General features: G+C 37.1%; 1 protein-coding gene across 1 annotated transcript; it reads right to left on the bottom strand.

The window, feature by feature from the left end:
- Positions 1 to 235: 235 nt before the first annotated feature.
- lcp2a (lymphocyte cytosolic protein 2a) lies at positions 236 to 22,604 on the bottom strand. The gene is made up of 21 exons (XM_017492928.3): positions 21,929 to 22,604; positions 21,550 to 21,612; positions 18,866 to 18,912; positions 17,856 to 17,921; positions 17,734 to 17,762; positions 12,220 to 12,260; positions 11,926 to 12,115; positions 9,675 to 9,766; positions 9,531 to 9,588; positions 9,386 to 9,439; positions 8,499 to 8,527; positions 7,977 to 7,996; positions 6,484 to 6,600; positions 5,780 to 5,804; positions 5,278 to 5,290; positions 5,030 to 5,123; positions 4,082 to 4,122; positions 3,907 to 3,983; positions 1,293 to 1,367; positions 1,010 to 1,159; positions 236 to 886 (listed from the first exon to the last, which is right to left on the bottom strand). Exons 1-21 carry the CDS (start codon positions 22,004 to 22,006, stop codon positions 761 to 763), a joined length of 1,485 nt encoding a protein of 494 aa, XP_017348417.1. The 5' UTR covers positions 22,007 to 22,604; the 3' UTR covers positions 236 to 760.
- Positions 22,605 to 23,113: the final 509 nt, after the last annotated feature.

Here is a 23,113-nt window from a genome sequence, read left to right as displayed (position 1 = left end):
TTAGGCTGACATGTTTAACAAATCACTCGTAACTGAATCCCTTTGTGCTACTCACGCGCCCAATCCCTGATGACAGTTTGATGGTTTTTTTTTCTGCAGGTCGTTTTTTAACTGTCGAGATATTAATTGAAATAAAACCGAACTCTTTTGCTTGCCAGAAATGCCTCTCATGGAAACAGACTATTTATTCTTGCTAAATAGGCGACACACGTGCATATGAAATATGTACACACGGTTAGAGCTGCAGAGAATTTTATTCAAGCAAAATAAAAATAAAAAATTAAATTAAAAAACCCATCACCAAACGATATCCAAGCATTTCAGTTTGAATGACCATACATGTAAACACATAAATATTTGAGAATATTAATCTGAAAAACAGAAAGCAACAACAACAACAAAAAATCTTGATAGATTTAGCTCAAGCCATGATTGACTCATGCACTTGGTTTGTCCTGGTCGCCATCTGGTCTCCAGTTCTATATCTTAGCGTATATATATTTCTATCTATATACCTTATTTTCTTCATTAAACTCTAAAGAGCAGCACACTCACACTTCCCCATGACTATATATCAATTTATCAATAGCAAGATGCACATCCAGCTTATTGATGTGACTGCGTCCAAAAACATACAAGTAACAAATGTTTGTCGCCATGTCTTTATGATCCCTCTGGGAAAGTATTTGTACATAGTGGTGTTTTTCCTGTCATGACGTGTGATATAACTGCCCACTCTACTATGTTGTCCTTTTGAGAGTCAAAATCCAGCAGGGTAACTCAGAGCACACTGGTTTTGTTGACCCATTCCACGGTTTTTCGCATCAATCAGCAGCAGTGGCATCTGCTTGTGTTGGTTGATAATGTCATTGACACTTTGAAAGATCTGTTAAAGAAATAAAATTCATTTGATGTTTACTATGTATATAGTGTAAATACAAAAATGAATAAATAAACAGATAATGGTGGTACTTAATGACCAACTTTACAAAAGCAAGTGCAGGAGTACCTCAGAAGATTTAAGGCCAGTACCAAGCAGGAAGCCGTCCTGAGCTTTCCGAATCTGAATGTTGAAGACTTTGTTCTGGTACAGTACCATGAGTGTGTAAGGCTGGGTGGCAGAGCCCTTTGAGCTGTCCCGTACCAAGAATGCTCCATCCTAATGCAAGATAGATGTGAATGGGAAGGAAATATCAAGAGGATTTGAGAGAGAAAGTATGTGGGTATAATTATTAAATTATACTGGAAGTCATAATACTGGAAAATAACAGTGTTATTAAAAAAGGACTCACCATGTTTACCCTTCTCAGATTGCCTTCTGCCTGACCACGTGTAACCTGTCCCACATACCATAAAGGGTCCATATCCTACAGAAACACAGAGAAAATACATTCTTTGGGATTTTCTGGTTATACTTCATAATATGTTCATTAGTACATATTATCAGCATAATATGAAGAAAATGAAGCCCAACAAAGCTATGGGCCCAGATGGGATCCCTATCGAAGCCTGGAGATGCTTGGGCGATTTCTCACTGGGCTGTTCAATCACATATTTAACACAGAACTGCTCCAACTATCGTGGTCTGAAGCTCATCAGCCACAAAATGAAACTCTGGGAGAGAATCATAGAAGATAGACTCTGCAAAATTGTTCCTGTAAGCGAGCAACAGTTTGGATTTGTTCCGGACAAGAGCACCATAGATGCTCTGTTCGCCCTGCGGTTGCTCATGGAGAAGCACCGAGAAGGGCAAAAAGAACTGCATTGCATATTCGTGGACCTGGAGAAAGCATATGATAAAGTCCCACGTGAAGAGGTTTGGCGCGCCTTGCACCAGTCAGGTGTGCCAGCCAAATATGACAGAGTAGTTAAAGACATGTACGCTGACAGTAAGACCAAAGTCAAAAGTGCTGTGGGAACCACAGACAGCTTTGACGTTAAGGTTGGACTCCACCAGGGTTCAACCTTAAGTCCATTTCTGTTTATCACGCTCATGGACAGGCTGACAGATGGACTCCGGCAAGAACTGCCATGGACGATGATGTATGCAGATGACATCGTACTATGGACAGAGAGCAAATGCCAAGATGAAACAGCACTGGAAAGCTGGAGAGCTGCGCTCGAGAAGGGGGGACTGAAAATTAACAGCAAGAAGACCAAATACATGTGCACTGGTGATCCTGAAAACCATGACTCATTGAAGTTCAATGATGGAGAAGAAATTGAACAAGCAGATAACTTCTGCTACCCTGGATCCATTGTGGAGAAAAATGGAACGACCGGACAAGAGGTCAACCACAGGATCCAAGCAGGTTGGGCCGGCTGGAGAAGAACTACTGGAGTCATGTGCGACAAAAGAGTGCCAGCTAAAATGAAAGGAACCATCTTCAACAAAGTGGTACGACCAGCGATGCTGTATGGTCAGGAAACAGTGGCCACCACAAAAAGACTTACTGCTGCTCTGGAAGTAGCAGAGATGCGAATGCTAAGATTTTCGTTAGGCCACACTAGGCTAGACAAAATCCCAAATGAGCAAATCAGGAAAACGGCCCAAGTCACACGCTTCATGGACAAAGCAAGAGAAGAGCGACTGAGATGGTTTGAGCACGTAAATAGAAGAGGGGTCGAGCATGTCACACGAAGAATGCTCGGAATGAAAACCCCAGGAAAACGGAAGTGGGGAAGACCGAACTACATGGCCCAAATAAGCATCGACTTAAAAGAGACCAGGGTGTCACTGGAAGACACCCACGACAGAGACATATGGAGAAAATTGATTCGCTGTGGCAACCCCTGAACTAGGGAAAAGCCGAAATGAAAAGAGAGAGAGATAGAGTACATATTATCAGCATGCCGATCATGTCCCTGTTCATCAGGGGGTAGGAACCACTTTAGGACTAGTGAACTAATTTAGGGGTTTGGTCCAGTTTCAACTCAGCAGTGACACTGACATGGTAGTGTCTCTGGTGCTGGTATTAAGTGTATCCAAAAATATCCAGCTGACACCAGTGCTATGGTCAGAATCTGACACTGATAAAGAGTTACACAATGATTAAACACACTTCATGGGAAAAGATGATCTAAAATACACCTAAAACTATGCACCTACAAGTTGGACAAACAAGGTAGACATTTATAATAATACTGCCAATAACTGTACACAGTTTATTTCAAACTCCAGCATAAGACAATACATTTACATATTCATTACAGAAGAGAATATCCAGACTGGTTTGAGCAGACAAGATTGGAACAGTAACTCAAATAATTACTCGTTACAACCGTGGTGAGCAGAAAAGCATCTCAGAGTGCACAACACTTCAACCCTTGATGTGGATGGGCTTCAACAGCAGAAGAACACATTGTCTTCCTCTCCTGTTAGCCAAGAACAAGAATCTGAGGCTACAGTGGACACAGACTCACCCACACTGGACAGTTGAAGACTGAACAAAGACCAAGTGATGTTTTTCCAATGACAGTTTATACTACAGTATAAGACAATATACAAAGAGTGTTTATTACTGATTTCTTTTAGTTCACTTGACTAAGAGAAAAATCAAACCCACTTCCTTAACTTTACAGAACACTGGTGCTGCTTTTAAAAGCAGTGTGTATTTTTTTTTAGTTCTATTTAAATACATTTTTCAGGCGGTTTACTTACAGTCCAGATTTATATATATATATATATATATATATATATATATATATATATATATATATATATATATATATATAAGCCATCATAATGATATACAACCTATAATATATAACCTAGAATAACCTACTTCCAAATGTACTAGTAAGGACTTGCAGTTAACTGCTGAAGACTCTGAGACTTTATGTTGGAATGCTAGTGAGAAGGCGCCACCTACTGAATACCCCATATAACAACAAGTTGAAACCCACCTGCTCTCCTCTTGAATTTAGATCAGAAGGCCTCATTGGTTGTTGTGGGGGAATTCTCGAGCTACCCCCTCTCATTGCTGTCATTTAGTAAAAATTGGTCAGCTTATTAGTCAGTTCATTTCAGTTATTATTTATTTATTTTTTTCATGATTTTGTAGAGTTTGATGATACATACCATCATGCAGTCTTGGAGGTAGAGATGCAGTCTGATTAATACTGTAAAAACAGATAATATTTTTTTCACATATTCATATTACATACTTTTTATATGTGAGTGAGGAATAAACACAATGCAGGGTGTGCTGTTATGTGAAAAAAAAATAAACTATGGCATGGTGTGATGTTGGAAGCTAATGATTTTCCTGTGATATAGTTTTTTTATATTATATGTTGTGTTTTATTCTGCTTATAGCACAGCAATTTGCCAGTGATGACTTATATTTATTTATTTAAAAAACACGTACTTTTTCTTAGTTTATAATTTAATTTAATTTTGTGGAACATCCGTGAAACAACGTATTGCTAACACTTACATTATAGCATCACCAGCCTCTTTGTTTTTTTGGCTCTCTACTGAAGTTAGTAAGACTAGAAATGCAACCTATATTACCATATTATTGTCATATACAATTTTTAATTGAACTGAATGAGCTGTTACTACAGAAACAGTAACGTATTAGAACAAGCGACTATTAGAGCTGCAGGTGTAGGACATTTATCAACATCAGAATTGAGAATTCAGCATCACTGTGGTATAAAATAGTTTAGCAAACTAGACTAAACTCCATTAGAATGACAATAATATGCTAGTGGGCTTCACAAAATACCTGCCTAGATAAACAGGTTTGTTTGTATGATAAGTAATTATGTAATGAGAATGAAAAGTGAAGATATTGTATTATAGAGTCATTATAGGGTGTACTTTTTACACTGATGAAGAAACATTTTCAGTGCAAAACACCCTCATGCCCTCAACTTTAATTAGCACCCTAATTACTACCAAATTTACACAAAATGTATTGCTTACAGCATCACTTTTAGAGTAGCACATCTTTTAACATTGTTTTGTTGAACTTGTTACATTAACTTCAGTGCAAAGATTCTTCTACCAAAGTAGATTTACCTGTCAGGTGGACCTCCAGGACCATGTGGTTGTGGTCTTGGTGATGGATTCCTGGCGTGCTTGGAGTGAGGAAAGGTGAAGCTGGACCTGGCACCTGTGAGAATAAGCAGAAAAGAGTGTGGGTTAGTATGCAGTATTTATAAATTAATATACAATATATACAATATATATGTATATACAATATTTCTAACAAAGAGAATCACTGTGCTTAAAACAATGTAATGAAGAAATATGAAAGAAACACTTACTATCATCAAGTAACTGTTTAGGAGAAACAAAAACAATGAAATACGTTATAAAAGACTGTTATACATACTGTTAGATGTCATAAGAATAAGACATAACAACAGCAACATCACAAGTTGTTATCACAGGGCCGGACAAAACGAAGGAAGTCTTAATGAACTCAGAAACAACTACAGTCTATTGACGGTTTCAAGTCTTTGTTGATGTGTTAAGTTTTATGAAGATCAAACCAGTAAAAAGGCCACATTTTTGTTGAACTTGACTGGCTAAGTAACTTAATGAATTCCATATACCATATAACATATAACTTCCTCTCCAAAAATGGATCAATTAACTAACAACTAATTAACAATCAACTAAATGGCTGAATGATATACAAAAGGACATGAAGTTGCAAAAAAATGGTTTTGTGAGCTTAGAAGTAATTACTTTTTAGCAACATTTGCAATGCACTATTGTGCACAAATGGTTGCATCGATTTTGAATGGAAAACAGTTAAAATACCTCAGCTCTGGGATCAGGAGATTGTCTGTCAAAAGAAAAATCAAACAGTTTATGTTATTAGCTATTGAAGCTATTGAACTCTTGTGTGTTAGAATGTTTTACAAAAATGAGATATGATTTCTATATGGAAGACTGACATTGTGCACTTTAACTCTAGACATTTGTTACAAAGCCAAAATGACTACATTATATTGCAAAAGTATGTGGACACCTGACACCCATATGTTTGTTGAATATCCTGAATGTGCCATTCAGCCACAAGAGCATTAGTGAGATCAGGCACTGATGTCGGGCGAGGAAGAATGGCGGGCAATCAGTGATCCTGTTCATTCCGAAGGTGTTCAGTGGGGTTGAGGTCAGGGCTTTGGGCAGGCCACTCGAGTTCTTCCATACCAACCAACCTTGACAAACCATGTTTTCATGGAGCTCGCTTTGTGCACAGGGACATTGTCATGCTTTAACGGGTTTGGGCCTCTTAATTCCAGTGAAGGAAAACTGTAATGCTACATCATACAAAGACATTCTAGACAATTCTGTGCTTCCAACTTTGTTGTAACAGTTTGGGAAAGATCCACATATAGATGTCATGGTCAAGCGTCAACATATTTCTTGTCATACAGTTTATGTGCAGTTGCTTCCAGACAGCACTGTCATACAAAACCCATATATCAAAAAGAAACTAGACTTATGTGGTAATAGTGCACCTGTTATAAGATTGACCAGGATTAACAGAGGAGGCACTTCTCCGCACCCCTCCTGCTGTGGGTAGTGGAGGTTTGGCCATTCGTGGAGGCTCCAAAAGCTTATCCATTCCAGCATTCCTGTTTTTGGCAGCATCACAGTGGCAAACATTTAACATTAAAAAGTGCAATGGCTAATTTCTTTTCATTGTTTTTACAAATTACTAAAAGCACAGGTATCATGAGGTTGCATCATGTCAGTCTTGTTATAGTTATGCCTCCAACTTTACATCTGTGCTTAATGACAAACGAGTAAATCAGAGTAAAGTTTGATACTAAATTAAGTGCATTTTCCCTCTCTACAATAAATATGATCATTACATTAATGTTATAAACAGGTAAAGTGTTTTAATCAAAGAACATGTCAATATTTATACCTAACCTAGTCATAACTGGCCAAGTAGAATGAAACAATGGAAAGTTAGGTAGCTAACTAGAGAATTAACATAGCTAAACAGTGTATATGTGTATGATTAAGGAAAACAGATTGTCCCTATGTTTTTCCAGAAGATCCTGCACGCACTAGAGCCCAAATTCTACCAGTTTGGTCACCTGCCAGTTCCCACCCACCAGCCAGCTCTCCCCTAGCATATGACAGCTACCAACCAGGGACGTTGAAGGATATAATGGGCTTCGTCCAAGACACGTGAAGCCAACCAACCACATTTTTTTAAAACTGTTTTTGGGTCCCAGGGCAGCAGAATACACTAAGACGAACACGCTATCAGCCCTCTTATCTAAGCTCACAGCCTAGTATTGCAATGACTGACAGGGGAGAGAGATTATGTCATTCCTCCCATCCAGAAAGCATGGCCAATTTTTCATCCATGACTTCCAGCCACTTGGTGTGAGGCAGGAATACACTCTGGATGAGATACCACATCATCTTAGGGCATGGTAAACACACACACATTCACACTCAGGGGCAATTAGGAAAACAGTCCACCTATCTGTACTTTTTAAAAAAAATTATTTGGGAAGTAGCAGAAAACTGGTGAAGCCAAAGGAAACACACAGAGAAAGAACGTACAAAACACTACTGTGCCACCCACAAATACATTTCATACTTTAAAATGCAGTACTGCAAATGCACTTGCAGACAGGGACTGTCAGGAGATGTGAGATGTGCAAATGCAGTGATGTATTCTCAGTGGTTAATTAACAAAAGCCCAAACTTGGCTGGAAACTGTGGTTTTGCATGAGTCACCTCCGCAGTAAGACTGTTTAGTTGCAAACAGACTGCTAAAGTGTAGACTTTGCAATCAAACAGCAATAATATATTTGTATTTTTTATTATATCTGTATTTTTCTAAGTTTGAATTATGTTTTAATCAGCCAGATAGCACGTTCTAACAGGAACGGTAAAGTTTAACTGCAAAGAAGGTCACAAAAAAGTCACTAGATACAGATACTTTACAGCATCATAGATTAAAAATGTTAAAAGAATATGACAGTACCTTGCTGGCGGCTTGACACTCTTTATGGGTCATCGTTTATTGGAAGAAAAAAAGAGACATCATGAATATTAAAAGTGAGACTCAGATCAAAGTAATGACAAAATAGCATGAACTGCATGCATTTGTACCAAAAAGTCGGTATTTTCATTTGGTACAGCTTATTTTTAGTAAAGATATTGAATTAAAATATGTTAACCATTAAGTCAGTATGATATGACTTTTCTATTATTCTTAAAATTAAAAAATTCGTAACTTTTTTTGGTTATTGATTTGATTCGATTTTATATTTCCATTTTATACAAATACAAACTAACTGTTGTGCTGCTGATTACAAAGATATCTAGCAAAAAGTCTTTCTAACAAACTCATTTGTAAAATATTATTATTTTGATATTTTCATGTTTTGTAAATCAGCTATTAATGACTGGAGTAATTAATACTCTCTGCAGTTCACGTAGTTTGAAGTATGTTATGTACAGTTAATGCCAACTTTGTTTAGAATAATATGCCAAATGTCCTTACCCTCTCGAGTGAGGTACTGACATTCCCACCTGTGAACACAGAAAGCAAACAGGTATTAATCTGCAGTGCTTAATTACATAAAGCCTCTGGAGAAAAGCTGTCTTAAGTGATGGTGGAGCTGACAGAAAACATTTTATAATAGTCTCTAGTCATTTTTGTAATCTCGGTCCAAGAAGTGCCTTTCAGTTCTGTTCTGCCCGACCAAGCAAAACCTAGTATTCACATTGCTCTCTTTATGTGGCCTTATGTTGCTGTCATGTCATTAGTCTTTATGCCATTTCAGCCTGCTTTTGAGCTGTTTATATTATATATTTGAGGAAAGCAAACTGATAAATTACTTTTTACTTGCGGGTTCAATACAGAATAATGGTATTTGGAGTTAAAAGACATGATACAATGAGATATCCACCGGCTGTATCCATATAGAAGGTGCAAGATACCTAATCTTTTTCCTTGAAGCTAACGAGACTATTCAGTCATTCATTCTACTTCAATAACTGCTTTATCCTGATCAGGATCCCAGTGGAGCCTATCCCGGGATCATTGATTGCATGACACATGGTACTATGCACAAATATTCACACCAAGTCACCAATCCACCTATCAGCATTTGGACAAAACCCACACAAACATAGAGAGAATATATGGAATTTTGTAACCTGAACTCAGGACTGAACCAGGGACCCGAGAGCTGGGAGGAGGAAACACTACCCCCTACAATACCATGACACCTTTTAGGGAAACCGAATTGAGCAACATAAACACACTATTTGGCAGGAAAAACAACACTTTCTCTGATCTGACAAGATGGTTTTATGAGAAACTACATCAAGTCATAACATTTTATATATTTACTTAGAATTGCTCTCTGTAATGAAATAAGTTACCTTTATTAGTAGCCCCCCTTTCCAGACTCCCTGGTTTTTTACTGCGATCAGGAGCTGAGAGGAAAAATTTAAAGAATGAATAACAGATAGATGAAAAATATAAGAACCTCCACCAAACAAACAAGAATGCACAGTGTATTCTTACGAGGAGGTCTCGGAGTCCTTTGAGGAGACTGTTCTGTCCTTGGGAATGTCCCAACAATCTGCAAGTGATAGATGATATTTATAGGCATTATAATAGTTAAAGGAAGTAGCTGAGGCAGAGACAATACTGCTGAGTAAGACTTACACTCGGGCGTCCCATGGCAGGAAGTGGAGGACCAGGACCAGGCCCGGGCCGTGCTGGAGGCACTGGTGGCTGGCTTTTGACTGAAGATCGATCTAAATACGAAACAAAGTGGATATGTCTAGAATAAAACATAATGAGTTGTGCTGTTATAGATAAATAATCAACAGTGTGAAGAGGATTATTTTTGAAGATCAGGGTTTTTCCCCCCCAAAAGTATTTCATTCCTCTTATACCACAGCAAGCTTCTACCAAACCACAACAATTTTCCATTAATTAAAGAATGCCATTTTTACATTCTATCCATTTCTGGCACAGGCGATTGCTTTAAGATGATATGGGAAGCCTGGTCTCCTCAAAAATGTAATTAAAATGCAGCAGTGAAATGTTTCAATATTAAATGCAGAAATATAGTCTATATTATTTAGCACTTTGGGTGAAATACAAAATTTTAGCAAATCAAAATATGAAATATCTCACTGTAGTTGTCAGGGAAATACTGGAGAAATACTAAGGACTACAATTCCCATCAGCCCCTTCACCATGTCACATGACTGTCTGCACCTGATTCATGTTCGGGGTTAATAAGAACTGCTCTCTTTGTCTTGAATTTGTCTTATGTTGTGGTTTTGTGTGTTTCTTTTATGTCCATGTGTCTTTTCTTAGTATCTCAAGCTCATAGTTTATGTTTGGTGTTTTGTTCACTCTTTATTAAATATAATCTGCATGTGCTTCCAAGTCGCCTCCCATGTCATGACAGCAATATCACGCTGTTTGTTCATACATACAAAATGTTTTTGGTGGACAGAGCAGCATGCAAGACTGTAGAAGCACCTCTGATAGAACTCCATTGCCACATGGCTTCTATGGGCTTCGTTTTAATGGGAGAAAACATTCATTGGACAACAGAGTTTTAATGCGTCATTTTATGTCTGGCCCAGACACACGGCTCTTAGCTTGTTCCTCCTGGACAATTTCTTCTCCGTATGATGATTGAGAGGCCTCTCAAAGTGGTGGAACCTCGTAAACAACTGCCAATCACTGAAACAGTAATGAACATTACTGACATTTCAAACTTAAACATGTTGGCACCAGTCAGACTTGCAGTGTGTTCAGAGCTGCATTAGTGGTCACTAGCCTAATGCATAACAACCATCCATCCATTTCCCATACCGCTTTTCCTACACAGAGTCGCAGGGGATCGTGGAGCCTATTCCAGGGAACTTGGGGGAGCAAGATGGGGGGGCACACTGGCCGGGGTGCCAACCCATTGCAGGGCACAATCACGCACACACAAACACACACCCATTCACACACTACAGACAATTTGGAAATGCTAATCAACCTACAACGCATGTCTTTGGACTGGGGGAGGAAGCCAGAGTACCCAGAGGAAACCACCAAAGCACAGGGAGAACATGCAAACTCTGTGCACACAGGGTAGAGGCAGGATTTGAACCCTCAACTCCAGAGGTGCGAGGCAAACGTGCTAACTACTAAGCCCCCTAGTGCATAGCAATTTTACACAACCAGTAAAGCTTGTAATTTTATCTTTGAAATTGGTAAATAAATTGAAGTATAAAGTCATGTTTGATTACTTGCTTTTTTGTTTATTTATTGGATTAGTTAGCTAGCTGTCCTTACCGTCTTTAGCTAGCTAGTTAGCAGCTTAGCTGTTTTTTTTTAGCGACATGGCAGACAATACTAATATTGCTGACCTGAAGTATTCCACTGTTACAACATATAAGGAGAGACTGAGAATTAAACAGGAGGTAAGACTAACATATGAAGCATATAAAACAGACTCATACGGATATACGTTATACTTCAATAACCAACACCTGTGCTTCCTCTATTTTAGAATCCACCAGCCACCACTAGTTTAAATTTATGTTTAAACGTTGTGGAATGTCTTCAAGTCAAATGATTTCCTGTTATTACTTATTATAATATCTTTAAATAATTGTTTCTTCACCACTCTTAAAATTTTAAAGAAATGCAGCTTGTCACACTACCAAGAAAATACAAAGTCCTCTGAAAACTGGAGTCACTGGAGATTCCTTACAAAAAGGCTAAAAAATATCACAGAAAGCTGTCTCATATGAACGAGTGGACACTGGAATGGAGCGTCTGCCATACAAGTCCTTGTATAATTTATTATCAGTCATTTTTGACCTATCAAGATTCAATAGAGCTGTGATATAACAAAGGATAAAGGGATGGAAAGACAATGTGTTTGTCACGTGTTCATTACCAATGTACTCGCTGTTGCTGTGCTTGGCAGCACAGATTTGGTGATGCTGTACGTCATCAGGCGGCTCACTTGGGGGCGGCTCGTAGTCATTATCACTGTCCACTCCAGCATCTGCTGCTGATTCATAATCTCCACCACTGCCTTCTCCTTCATCGTTTGAATTTGGACTCTCGTAATCATCATCGCTTTCCTTCACATCAGCAGTGATGTGTGTAAACATGAACAAAGCAGTCAAGTATGGAAGTAAATGAAATAATCAAAGTAGGTGACAGACAGGTCTCAAGAATGACTTACAAACTCTTCAGAACCCCAGCCTTGGTCCTCCGCAGGCAAATCTATTGTAAGAGTTGGAACAGAAAATAATATTATGTAATGTGAAATGAGACCCCTTGAGCTTTTGCAGTTATCAGGGGTGGAAAAAGTACTGAGAAATGATGCTTAAATGAAAATATACATAATGTGTAGAAATCTTACTCAGTTAACGGTGGAAGTCTAAAAGTGGCTACTTTTAAATGTTCTCAAGTATTAAAAACAAAAAGCAAATGTTTTTGATGAAATGATGAAATTAAGTTCATGTCATGTTTTCATATGAAAATCTATGAAAATCTTTTATTACTTATGTACTGTATACACTGTTATAATATGATTTTTGTTTTAAAGCAACCACATTGTTTTGCTTGAAAACATAATTTCATTTCTGTAGGTTTGCTTGCATATGCACGACAAACACCACGCACGTTGATAATGAATCAAAAGTAAAATATCATGTTAATAACAAATATTTACCATTAGCTAGAATTTGATTGCATTTGAGCAGGAATTTGAATTTACATTAGTTAGTGGAATTGATGCAATCACATATTTAACACAGAAGTAATGCCAGCGGAATGGAGAGAAAGTGTTCTAGTACCCATCTTCAAAAACAAGGGAGACGTACAGAACTGCTCCAACTATCGTGGTCTGAAGCTCATCAGCCACAAAATGAAACTCTGGGAGAGAATCATAGAAGATAGACTCCGCAAAATTGTCCCTGTAAGCGAGCAACAGTTTGGATTTGTTCCGGACAAGAGCACCATAGATGCTCTGTTCGCCCTGCGGTTGCTCATGGAGAAGCACCGAGAAGGGCAAAAAGAACTGCATTGCATATTCGTGGACCTGGAGAAAGCATATGATAAAGTCCCACGTGAAGAGGTTTGGTGCGCCTTGCACCAGTCAGGTGTGCCAGCCAAATATGACAGAGTAGTTAAAGACATGTACACTGACAGTAAGACCAAAGTCAAAAGTGCTGTGGGAACCACAGACAGCTTTGTTGTTAAGGTTGGACTCCACCAGGGTTCAACCTTAAGTCCATTTCTGTTTATCACGCTCATGGACAGGCTGACAGATGGACTCCGGCAAGAACCGCCATGGATGATGATGTATGCAGATGACATCGTACTATGGACGGAGAGCAAATGCCAAGCTGAAACAGCACTGGAAAGCTGGAGAGCCGTGCTCGAGAAAGGGGGACTGAAAATTAACAGCAAGAAGACCAAATACATGTGCACTGGTGATCCTGAAAACCATGACTCATTGAAGTTCAATGATGGAGAAGAATTGAACAGGCAGATAACTTCTGCTACCCTGGATCCATTGTGGAGAAAAATGGAACGACCGGACAAGAGGTCAACCACAGGATCCAAGCAGGTTGGGCCGGCTGGAGAAGAACTACTGGAGTCATGTGCGACAAAAGAGTGCCAGCTAAAATGAAAGGAACCATCTACAACAAAGTGGTACGACCAGCGATGCTGTATGGTCAGGAAACAGTGGCCACCACAAAAAGACTTACTGCTGCTCTGGAAGTAGCAGAGATGCGAATGCTAAGATTTTCATTAGGCCACACTAGGCTAGACAAAATCCAAAATGAGCAAATCAGGAAAACGGCCCAAGTCACACGCTTCATGGACAAAGCAAGAGAAGAGCGACTGAGATGGTTTGGGCACGTAAATAGAATAGGGGTAGAGCATGTCACACGAAGAATGCTCGGAATGAAAACCCCAGGAAAACAGAAGCGGGGAAGACTGAACTACATGGCCCAAATAAGCATCGACTTAAAAGAGGCCAGAGTGTCACTGGAAGACACCCACGACAGAGACATATGGAGAAAATTGATTTGCTGTGGCAACCCCTGAACAAGGGAAAAGCCGAAATGAAAAGAGAGAGAGTGGAATTGATGCTAGTCTGTTAATTTGAGCAAATTAGCAGAACTGACCTCACTTTTTTTCAAATTAGCGTTCATGTCATCTATTGCGGTGAAAGAGATGCCTCATTTTATACAAGTCTTTGCTTATTCTAGCATGTTGAAGAATTTCATTGAGGTAGGGCCAGGGGCGCTCATCCTCAAGTTCAACACTGCAGTCCGGGGGCTTATCCATATTCAAATGGACACAGATACAGTGTCCTCCACAAATACTGGCACACTTGGAAAATATGAGCAAAGAATGCTGTGAAAAGTTATGTTTATTGTTTAACCTTTTGATCTTTTGTTAAAAAAAAATTTCACAAAAATACTCTGCTCTCATGGATATCAAACATGGATATCAAACAATTGGAAACATGACACAGGTTTATTAAAAAAATCTTTGTTAAATATAGGTGTGCAACAATTATTGGCACCTCCATGATTTCATATGAGAACAATATATTTAAAGTATATTCCCATAAATATTATATATATTTTTAGTACACCTGGGTGACTAGGAACAGGAAATTGTTCAACCATGACTTCCTGTTTCACAGGGGTATTACTATGAGGTAACTCATAGGCCAAATTCCCTTAGTCATTCATAGCAATGGGTAAAACCAAGGGATATACCTGTGATGTGCGGCAAAGGGTTGTTGAGCTTCACAAAATGGGAAGTAGCTATACAAAAATAGCACAAGCATTGAAAATGCCCATTTCCACCATCAGGGCAATAATTATGAAGTTCCAGTCAACTGGAAATGTTATGAATCAACCTGGAATTTGATGTGTGTCTATACTGTCTCAACGCACTGTGAAGAGGATGGTTCGAGTGGCCAAAAAATCTGCAAGGATCACAGCTGGAGAATTGCAGAAGTTAGTTGCATCTTGGGGTCAGAAAGTCTCCAAAACTACAATCTGAAGTCAATTACATCACCACAAGTTGTTTGGAAGGGTTTCAAGAAAAAAAGCCTCTTCTCTCATTAAAAAACAAACTTGAGTATCTTCAGTTTGCCAGACACTACTGAAACTTCAAAAGGGATCAGGTTCTATGGTCAGATGAAACCAAAATAGAGCTTTTTGGCAATAAACACCAGAGCTGGTTTTGTGCACACAGAGAGGTAGCCATATGGAAAAGTACGTCATGCCCTGGTTAAATATGGTGGTGGCATGTTTTGGGGCTGTTTTTCTGCCAGAGGACCTGGACATTTTGTTAGGATACATGGCATCATGGACTCTATCAAAAATCAACAGATATTAAATGAAAACCTGACTCCATCTGCCAGAAAGCTTAAAATGGGCCGTGGTTAGATCTTCCAGCAGGACAATGATCCAAAACATACATCAAAATCAACACAAAAATGGTTTACTGACCACAAAATCAAAGACCTGTCATGGCCATCCCAGTCCCCTGACTTGAAACCCATAGAAAACCTGTGGGGTGAACTGAAGAGAAGAGTCCACCAGCATGGACCTCAAAATTTGAAGGATCTGGAGAGATTCTGTATGAAGGAATGGTCTCAGATCCCTTGCCATGTATTCTCCAACCTCATCAGGCTTTATAAGAGAAGACTCAGAGCAGTTATCTTGGCAAAGTGAGGTAGCACTGTATTTAGTATTGACAAAAAAGGGTGCCAATAACACCTATATTTAACAAAGATATATATATATATATATATATATATATATATATATATATATATATATATATATATATATATATATATATATATATATATATATATATATATATATATATAACCTGTGTTTTGTTTGCAATTGTTGGATATCCATGAGAACAGGTTATTTTTGTGAATTTTTTGAACAAAAGATCACAAGGTTAATCAATAAACGCAATTTTTCACAGCCTTCTTATTTACCAAGGGTGCCAATATTAGTGGAGGGCAATGGAACTAGTGTATAATAGCACTAACTACATAACTGTGTCGCATGAGAAGGTCACTGTGGGTAAAAAAAATTGGCACAATTCTTGTTTTTTTCTACATTGATTTTCTAATTTTTTTTCTACATTGATGAACTTGACTGGATGTTAAACTGAAATGACTGGATGCTAAATGACTGGAGTCCATTTGATTGTCTCTCATCCAGCCAACAAGACAACAAGACCTTCATTATTTGTAGAGTACTTTGATGGTCTAAATAAAAATCTAAGGCGTAAAAAGTTAATTTTTCTGGAGATATATATGTATTGGATATTCAAATTCAATTACACTCAGGTAAAGTATAAATAAGCCAAATACTTATATAGTAACAAAGTACATTTGCTCAAGTTATTTCCACCTATTTCCAACTTCTATTGTGCTTAATTATGGTCAAAGTACCCAAACAGTCTGTAAAGGATTTCACTGAGTTTTTAGTGATTGTTTCCTATACCAAAATAAATGTTTAAAAAATCCAATATAATAGTCTTTTCAATTCACTTTCTTGTATTTTTAAATGTGAGTTTGACAAGATTTTCAGTAACTCCATATTTGAAGGAGACCTACATTAGGACTTTATAACATATTCATAAGCATTGCAGGAATATTCTATAAAGGAACGCTGGAGAACTTATTTAGGTTTTTGTGTAATATGTGACTGATTTGAGAGAAAATAAAACAAATAAAAGAGTATTGTACTGTACATATTGGGAAACTGTTTGTTACTGTTGTATACATATATATATATCTCCATCTATCTATCTATCTATCTATCTATCTATCTATCTATCTATCTATCTATCTATCTATACATACACACACACAGACACAGGTGCACCTAAAAAAAATTGAATATCGTGGAAAAGTTCTTTTTTTTTTTCTGTAATTTAATTCAAAAAGTGGAACTTTCATATATTGTAGATTCATTGCACATAAAGTGAAATATTTCAAGCCTTTTTTTGTTCTAAGCTTGATGATTACGGCTTACAGCTCATGGAAATCAAAATTCCAGTATCTCAAACAGGACAGAGGGCATTTCTTGAAATATTAACTTCACAAGCGAGAAAATGGTGGTGAGGAAACGACTGTTTTTAGATATGCTATAACATAAATGACAACAGGAACTAAGTTGTTTGCAGACATTCCACCACATCAAATGTAACTATAAAAAAATGCAAATGTATGATGTGTCATTCATTAATAAATATAAAAATCTGTAATGATTTTTTTTTTTATTGGCAACTTGTAGTATAAGAGGAATAAAACTCTAATGACATGTTGATTATTTTCCTATAACAGCATGCACCAAAGTGTTTTGTTCCTTACATAGAAAAGGTCTCATGAATGTTCATAAAAACCAAAAAAAACGGGTAAAAAAATCTCACACTATCAATGTCCTGGCTTTCTTTCATGCAAAGTCACATACTACATAAAACCTCTAACATCGCATTATTAGCTTGGACAAAATTCCTTAATAAATACTACAATATTGTTTTCAAGAAGATACATGCAATGCTTATGAATGTGTTGTGAAAGCACAATGTAGGAACCATTCAAATGAACTGTTCCTTGTATGTTCTCTAGCTCTCAAAATGCTAAAATGGGTCTATTAACACTGAATATCTGATCAAGCAGTATCATCTATACCTGCTTCTTGGTACTTGGGTGCAGAGGATCTAAAAAAAAAAGAAAGATAGAAAAAAATTAATTAAAACGTTTCAAAGCTATAACTCAACAGAGATGCATTATGTATATGTCAGATTGCTTGCCTTAATTGGAAAAATCCTCTCTTCTCCTCTTTTTTGTTGATTTCCCGGGAGATCTTGGAGATGAGTCTAGATACGTTTGTAAACACAAAGTGCGCAACATATTTTCATTCACCAGTAATTGACAATAGCATAAATTAACATTCAGCTTATGTCTCTGTAGTAGCCTATATTTTAGATTGTATGTTTATTGATTGACAACATAGATAGTAACAATAATGAATATAACCAATTGGCCTTTTAGCAGTAACATACATCAGAGTTCACTAAAAGCACATCACATTTCATGCTAGTCTAGCAACGGGTGTAAGGGGTGGGCGCACAAGGCTGATCTTTGACAGGATGTGGTTAGTGAAACAGTTCCCCTTTCCTCTGTGTGCTTTTATAATGCCCTATATATCAGCTTTATTTCCAATGTCATATTCAACAACATTATCCTTTATTCACAGCCTTTGATTGCACTTGGATACTCTGTGCTAGTTTTCTGTTCCTTGAAAATGTGCACATTGTGCATTTTCATATCTGTGAAACAAGCACTGAATAACATATGACTCTGCCCTTCAATGGTTCCTGCCACATCTGCGTTTCTTGCACTATCGCTGTAGAGCAAAGCTTCCTCTTACTGTCAGTGCATACGGCAGGACGGAGGACAGAGAAATGAATTTAGATTTATGAAGATGGCCCAGCAACAAAATGACTAGGCAGTAAAAATACAAATTGACATGCAGTTACAGGTAAAGGTGAAAGCAAAACAAGAAATTTTTCTCGAATTTCAAAGGAATAACATTAACCATTGAACCATAACTAATTCCTTTCACGGCAACATGAAAGACATGGACTCGTGAGAATTCATCAGGTCACTAGTAATGCATTGGCCTAACCTTTCCGACTTTTTACAACTGTTGTGTAGGATTTGAAGACTTCAATAACCTTTTAAAGTACAGCAAGTACAACAAACAATAGGATTAAAATCAAGATCAACAGGCAGGTAAAAAGGAACAGGTAATACTCACGGAGCATGAATTTTAGGGAACTTTTGAAGGTCATTATCTGACATATTCTAAACACAAACAAGATAACTTACAGGTTAATCACAAAATAATGCTTTGTTACTGTCATGCAGAAAAACAAAGATAATGAGGATTACAAAAAATAACAATTGAATAATGAGTTAAGCAAGAACAGAAAAATATTTTACCTCTCAAACCCACATTTAGTATGTTTTAGTAATATGTAAGTTTTTTATTCAATTTAGATTGCTGTAGTTTTTTTCTTTAATAGATGTACTGAAAAAAAAAATGCTGAGGAAGCATTTATTTTAATCTACTGTCTCATCTACAGATCTCTGTTCTACTGGTTATTTGGGGTTTAACATGCTCAACCTATTTCCTACTTTTCGGTAGTGTTATATTCAAATCTAAATATAGTTATATATAGATATAGACGTAGAGATGTAGAGATGTTAGGGGTGTAACGAAATGCCAGCATCTGCATCTGCACCTGTTTACCACTCCAAATATTTGTATTCATATCCATATTTGGATTTAAACCCAAATTTAATCGTACTTTCACAGATACTATTTTTGTTTGTACCTACGCATGCTATTTTCTAACAAATTTAGTTGGTTCCAAAATATAAACAAACTAGTGGCTTATTTAAACCACCATGACCCTGACCAGGCAGCTACTAAGGATGCTGTAAATATGTCACACAGTGCTGCCATGTTAACACTTTTGTTTCATATGTAACTGCTCGCTTGTGCCTGCATGAAAACAAAAAACTCCAGCTGGGGTTATTATTTTTTTTTTTCTGATGGGGTCTAGCCTCAACCAGCTGAACATTTTTGGCAAAATTTCTTAAAAACAACCCAAAAAATGAATAGCCTATTTATAACTGTGCTCCTATTCCTTTAGGACATGTCATCTGATCAATCCGAATGTATTTGCATTCTGTTACATCTCTAATAGACTTATTTATGCAGTATTATAATTTACTGTACAGACGAAGATAAGATTAAAGAAAAAATCAAAATAAAGTGCCTTAATAAGGTGTTGGGCCACTCTGAGCCACCCAAATAGCCTGTAACAGGAACTGTACTGGAGAGATAGAGCTCCATTCTTCCAAAAGATAGTCCCTCAGTTGGTGTTTTGATGAAGATGGTGGAAAGAACAGTCTAGAATGTCTCAGTCACCTGAAGGATAGTTCTGTTTTTCCTAACATATTGCACTATTGCATTGAACTTATGACCAGAATTTATAGCCCTACTTACTGATGGCTTTCCCACAGATCTAAATGTTCATTGTTCCTATTGAAACACAGCCAAATGAGAATGTTTTTAGTCAACTGTGACTGAAGCTCCTGCATTTGTGCCCAATATTGATCCCTTTTTCAATGCCACTTATATTTTCCTCTTGACATCTTGAGCAAATCTGAGGTTAATGTACCTTGCAAAGCATTTTATAAAAGAAAGATGGAGGATGGTGCAATATTAATTGCTTAATTTTATCATGCAGTACTCCCGTCTAGAATCACCTATTCAGGGATTTTTTTGTTTTTACTTTAATTTGTTATCCATCTGTATATTTTGTTGCCTTGACCTAACCAAATGATGCAACATATATGAATCTTTCCACATTAATAGCAATTACCACTTCTAATAATGCCACTTCCTTAAACAACAATCAAGACCCAATGACTAACCCTACAGTATGAAGGGGAAATTTGTTCATGCACTACCCAAGAAGAGAAAAATGATTCAATTTCTTGTACTTGTTTTGTAGTTCCTCCTTACTTAGGAGAAAAATGGACCAATGTTGGTAAGCTTTAATAATGTTTAAATCTATATATTGTTATAATTGCGAACATCTATACCTATTTTTGACCTAAAAAAAAAAGCATTTCAGCTTTCAATACATAAGCAATAAAACATGATGGGCGTACTGTTTAGAAAATAATCAATGACGTGGTGGTGTCACGATGAGGCCTGACAGTTATTGTTACAACACAAAAGTCTGCAACAGCAAGTCTCAAACGTTTTATTCCTGTTATACCGCAGCAATTTACCAACAATTACAATGTTTATTTATTGATGAATGACATACGAGAACAACATTTTAACATATTTTTAAACAAAAGTTTAAATTAAATGTTGTGGAATGTCTGAAAAACAAGTTACTTCCTCTAATTACTTTCAGCTATAAACAGTTGTTACCTCTCCAACTTGTCTTTTTTCTCTCCTTAGAAGTTAGTAAAACAAAGTAAAACAAAACAAAACAGAAAACGCAGCTTTTCATGTTACCAAGAAATCACAAAATGCATTGTCCTCTGTCCTGGAGACTTTCCAGTGGGGAAAACTTAAAAGAACAACTCGAATTCTGACTGTTACAAAGCACTAACACTGGAGGCTCCTTCCATAAATGTTACATAAACATCTCAAAGCTTCACAATATTACTGATTATACAGTACGTTTCTATTGGTTAAATAACAGTATTCCATTTTGTTTATTATTAGGTGTAGATTTAGTGGAGCATTAGCTGTTACTATACATATGATTATGTATTAGAACAAGAACTACCTATCTGAACTGACAATTCAAAACCACTGTTGTATAAATTATATTAATATATTTAACCTGTGCAGGTACCCTAACTCTTATTAGGGAGGGAAGAGAAAGTTTCCCTGGAATGTATACTCACCAGAAATCTGTGCCCGGTTATTCCACTTTTCATAACGACTTTGTCACAGCCAGCCAGATCTCGCTGTTAACAAAGAATAAAAGTTATCGCTCATTTGGAAGTTAATAAGGATGCGAACAAATCAGATACAAATGAGATACAAAGGCACAATATCAGTGTTGTAATCTGACCATATTTACCATGTTAATAGTTCCTGATGTTCTACATAAAGTGATTTTTATCTGGATAGAATTTTTTTTAAATGGTGTATGTTGATGAGTATGATGGTGTATGTTGATGAGTGTTGCCCCTAGAAAATGAACTTCATGTTCATACAAATCATAAAAATTGCATTTGAAGTAATAATGATGGCTTCTGCTGGTGCAGAAATAAAACTTACCCTTCTCAAAAAGTCAGCTAAGTGAGGTGGATCCCAACCCATGACCTCTGATTTAGAAGGAATACTATCAAAACTCATGGTTTCAAGTTTACCACTCTTCAGTATAAGAAAAAAAAGAAAGAAAGAAATAACTCGGTTCCCAAAACAGCAGCCTTTCCTTCAACTGTAACTTCACATCACACAAGATACATGACAGCTGGAAAGCTGAAAAGATGTTTCACCATCCATTTGTCAGTCTACAGATAAACACTGTGAAAAGCTTGAGACGATCTACCCGCAAGAAGTGTGGTAAGACACGAGAGAAAAAAAAGCTAGCAAAAAACTTGTGAAGATGGCCAGAAGACAAAAACCAGCAAGCTTAAAAAGTTCCTATATGGTTACAAAGTTAAATAATTTAGAAAAATTGACCAAATTACTCCATAGTACATGTATATATCTTTAAAATCAGCAAGACCCAGGATTTGACTGAATGCACCGAGAAAAGAAAGAATAAGAGAACTTCCCTGTAGGTTTCCTGTTGATCACATTGGTAACAAATAGGGGAAGTACAAGTCCTTTAGCGAGAAAGAAATTAACATGTTTCTGTTAACTTCCTTGCCCACACTGTTTCACTCAAAAATCTATTTTTACTGTTCAGCCTTAAACCTGTGAATACAGACATTTCTTCACAAGTATACATGAATTACATAAAGACAGTCGCAAGCATGCAGATAAAACAGGAAGACAGTTGTACGTATATGGTAAATTATGTTTCTTGGCGGGGGGGGGGGGGGGGGGGGTGTCAGTCTTGGAGGTTTAATTATTTTGGTTTAGGTTTCAAAAGATCCTTATTCCTACTTTAACTGGAATCTGTTCTGTTGTAATCATTGTTTAATGTGTGTGGCACATTAATTTATTTAATACAACAAAACATTACATTTCATTACATAAATGTAAGGTGGATATGAATGAAATCAATAATCACTGGCACAAGTGGTGCTACAAACCAAAAACATGGTGCATTATATTTCTTTGTTCCACTGTGCTATTGGATTCTCTTTGCAAGGCAAATCACAAGAAGAAGCCTGTATTTGTCACATATAAGTTACAGCACAGTGAAATTACTTTATCACATATCCCAGCTTGTTTGGAAGCTAGGGTCAGAGCACAGGGTTAGCCATGATAAAGCATATCTGGAGTAGATAC

Source organism: Ictalurus punctatus, chromosome 18 (genome assembly GCF_001660625.3).
Source record: "Ictalurus punctatus breed USDA103 chromosome 18, Coco_2.0, whole genome shotgun sequence".
Classification (NCBI taxonomy): Eukaryota; Metazoa; Chordata; class Actinopteri; order Siluriformes; family Ictaluridae; genus Ictalurus; species Ictalurus punctatus.
The sequence above is the reverse complement of the archived record's forward strand: the minus strand, read 5'-3'. Positions and strand labels throughout refer to the sequence as shown.

Coding starts and splice junctions, on each gene's coding strand:
- lcp2a (XM_017492928.3), bottom strand. CDS start 22,006: ATGAGTTTTGATAGTATTCCTTCTAAATCAGAGGTCATGGGTTGGGAT. Junction 7,997..8,498: donor TCAGTACCTCACTCGAGAGG/GTAAGGACATTT, acceptor TGACCCATAAAG/AGTGTCAAGCCGCCAGCAAG. Junction 887..1,009: donor CTGGCCTTAAATCTTCTGAG/GTACTCCTGCAC, acceptor TTTCTTTAACAG/ATCTTTCAAAGTGTCAATGA.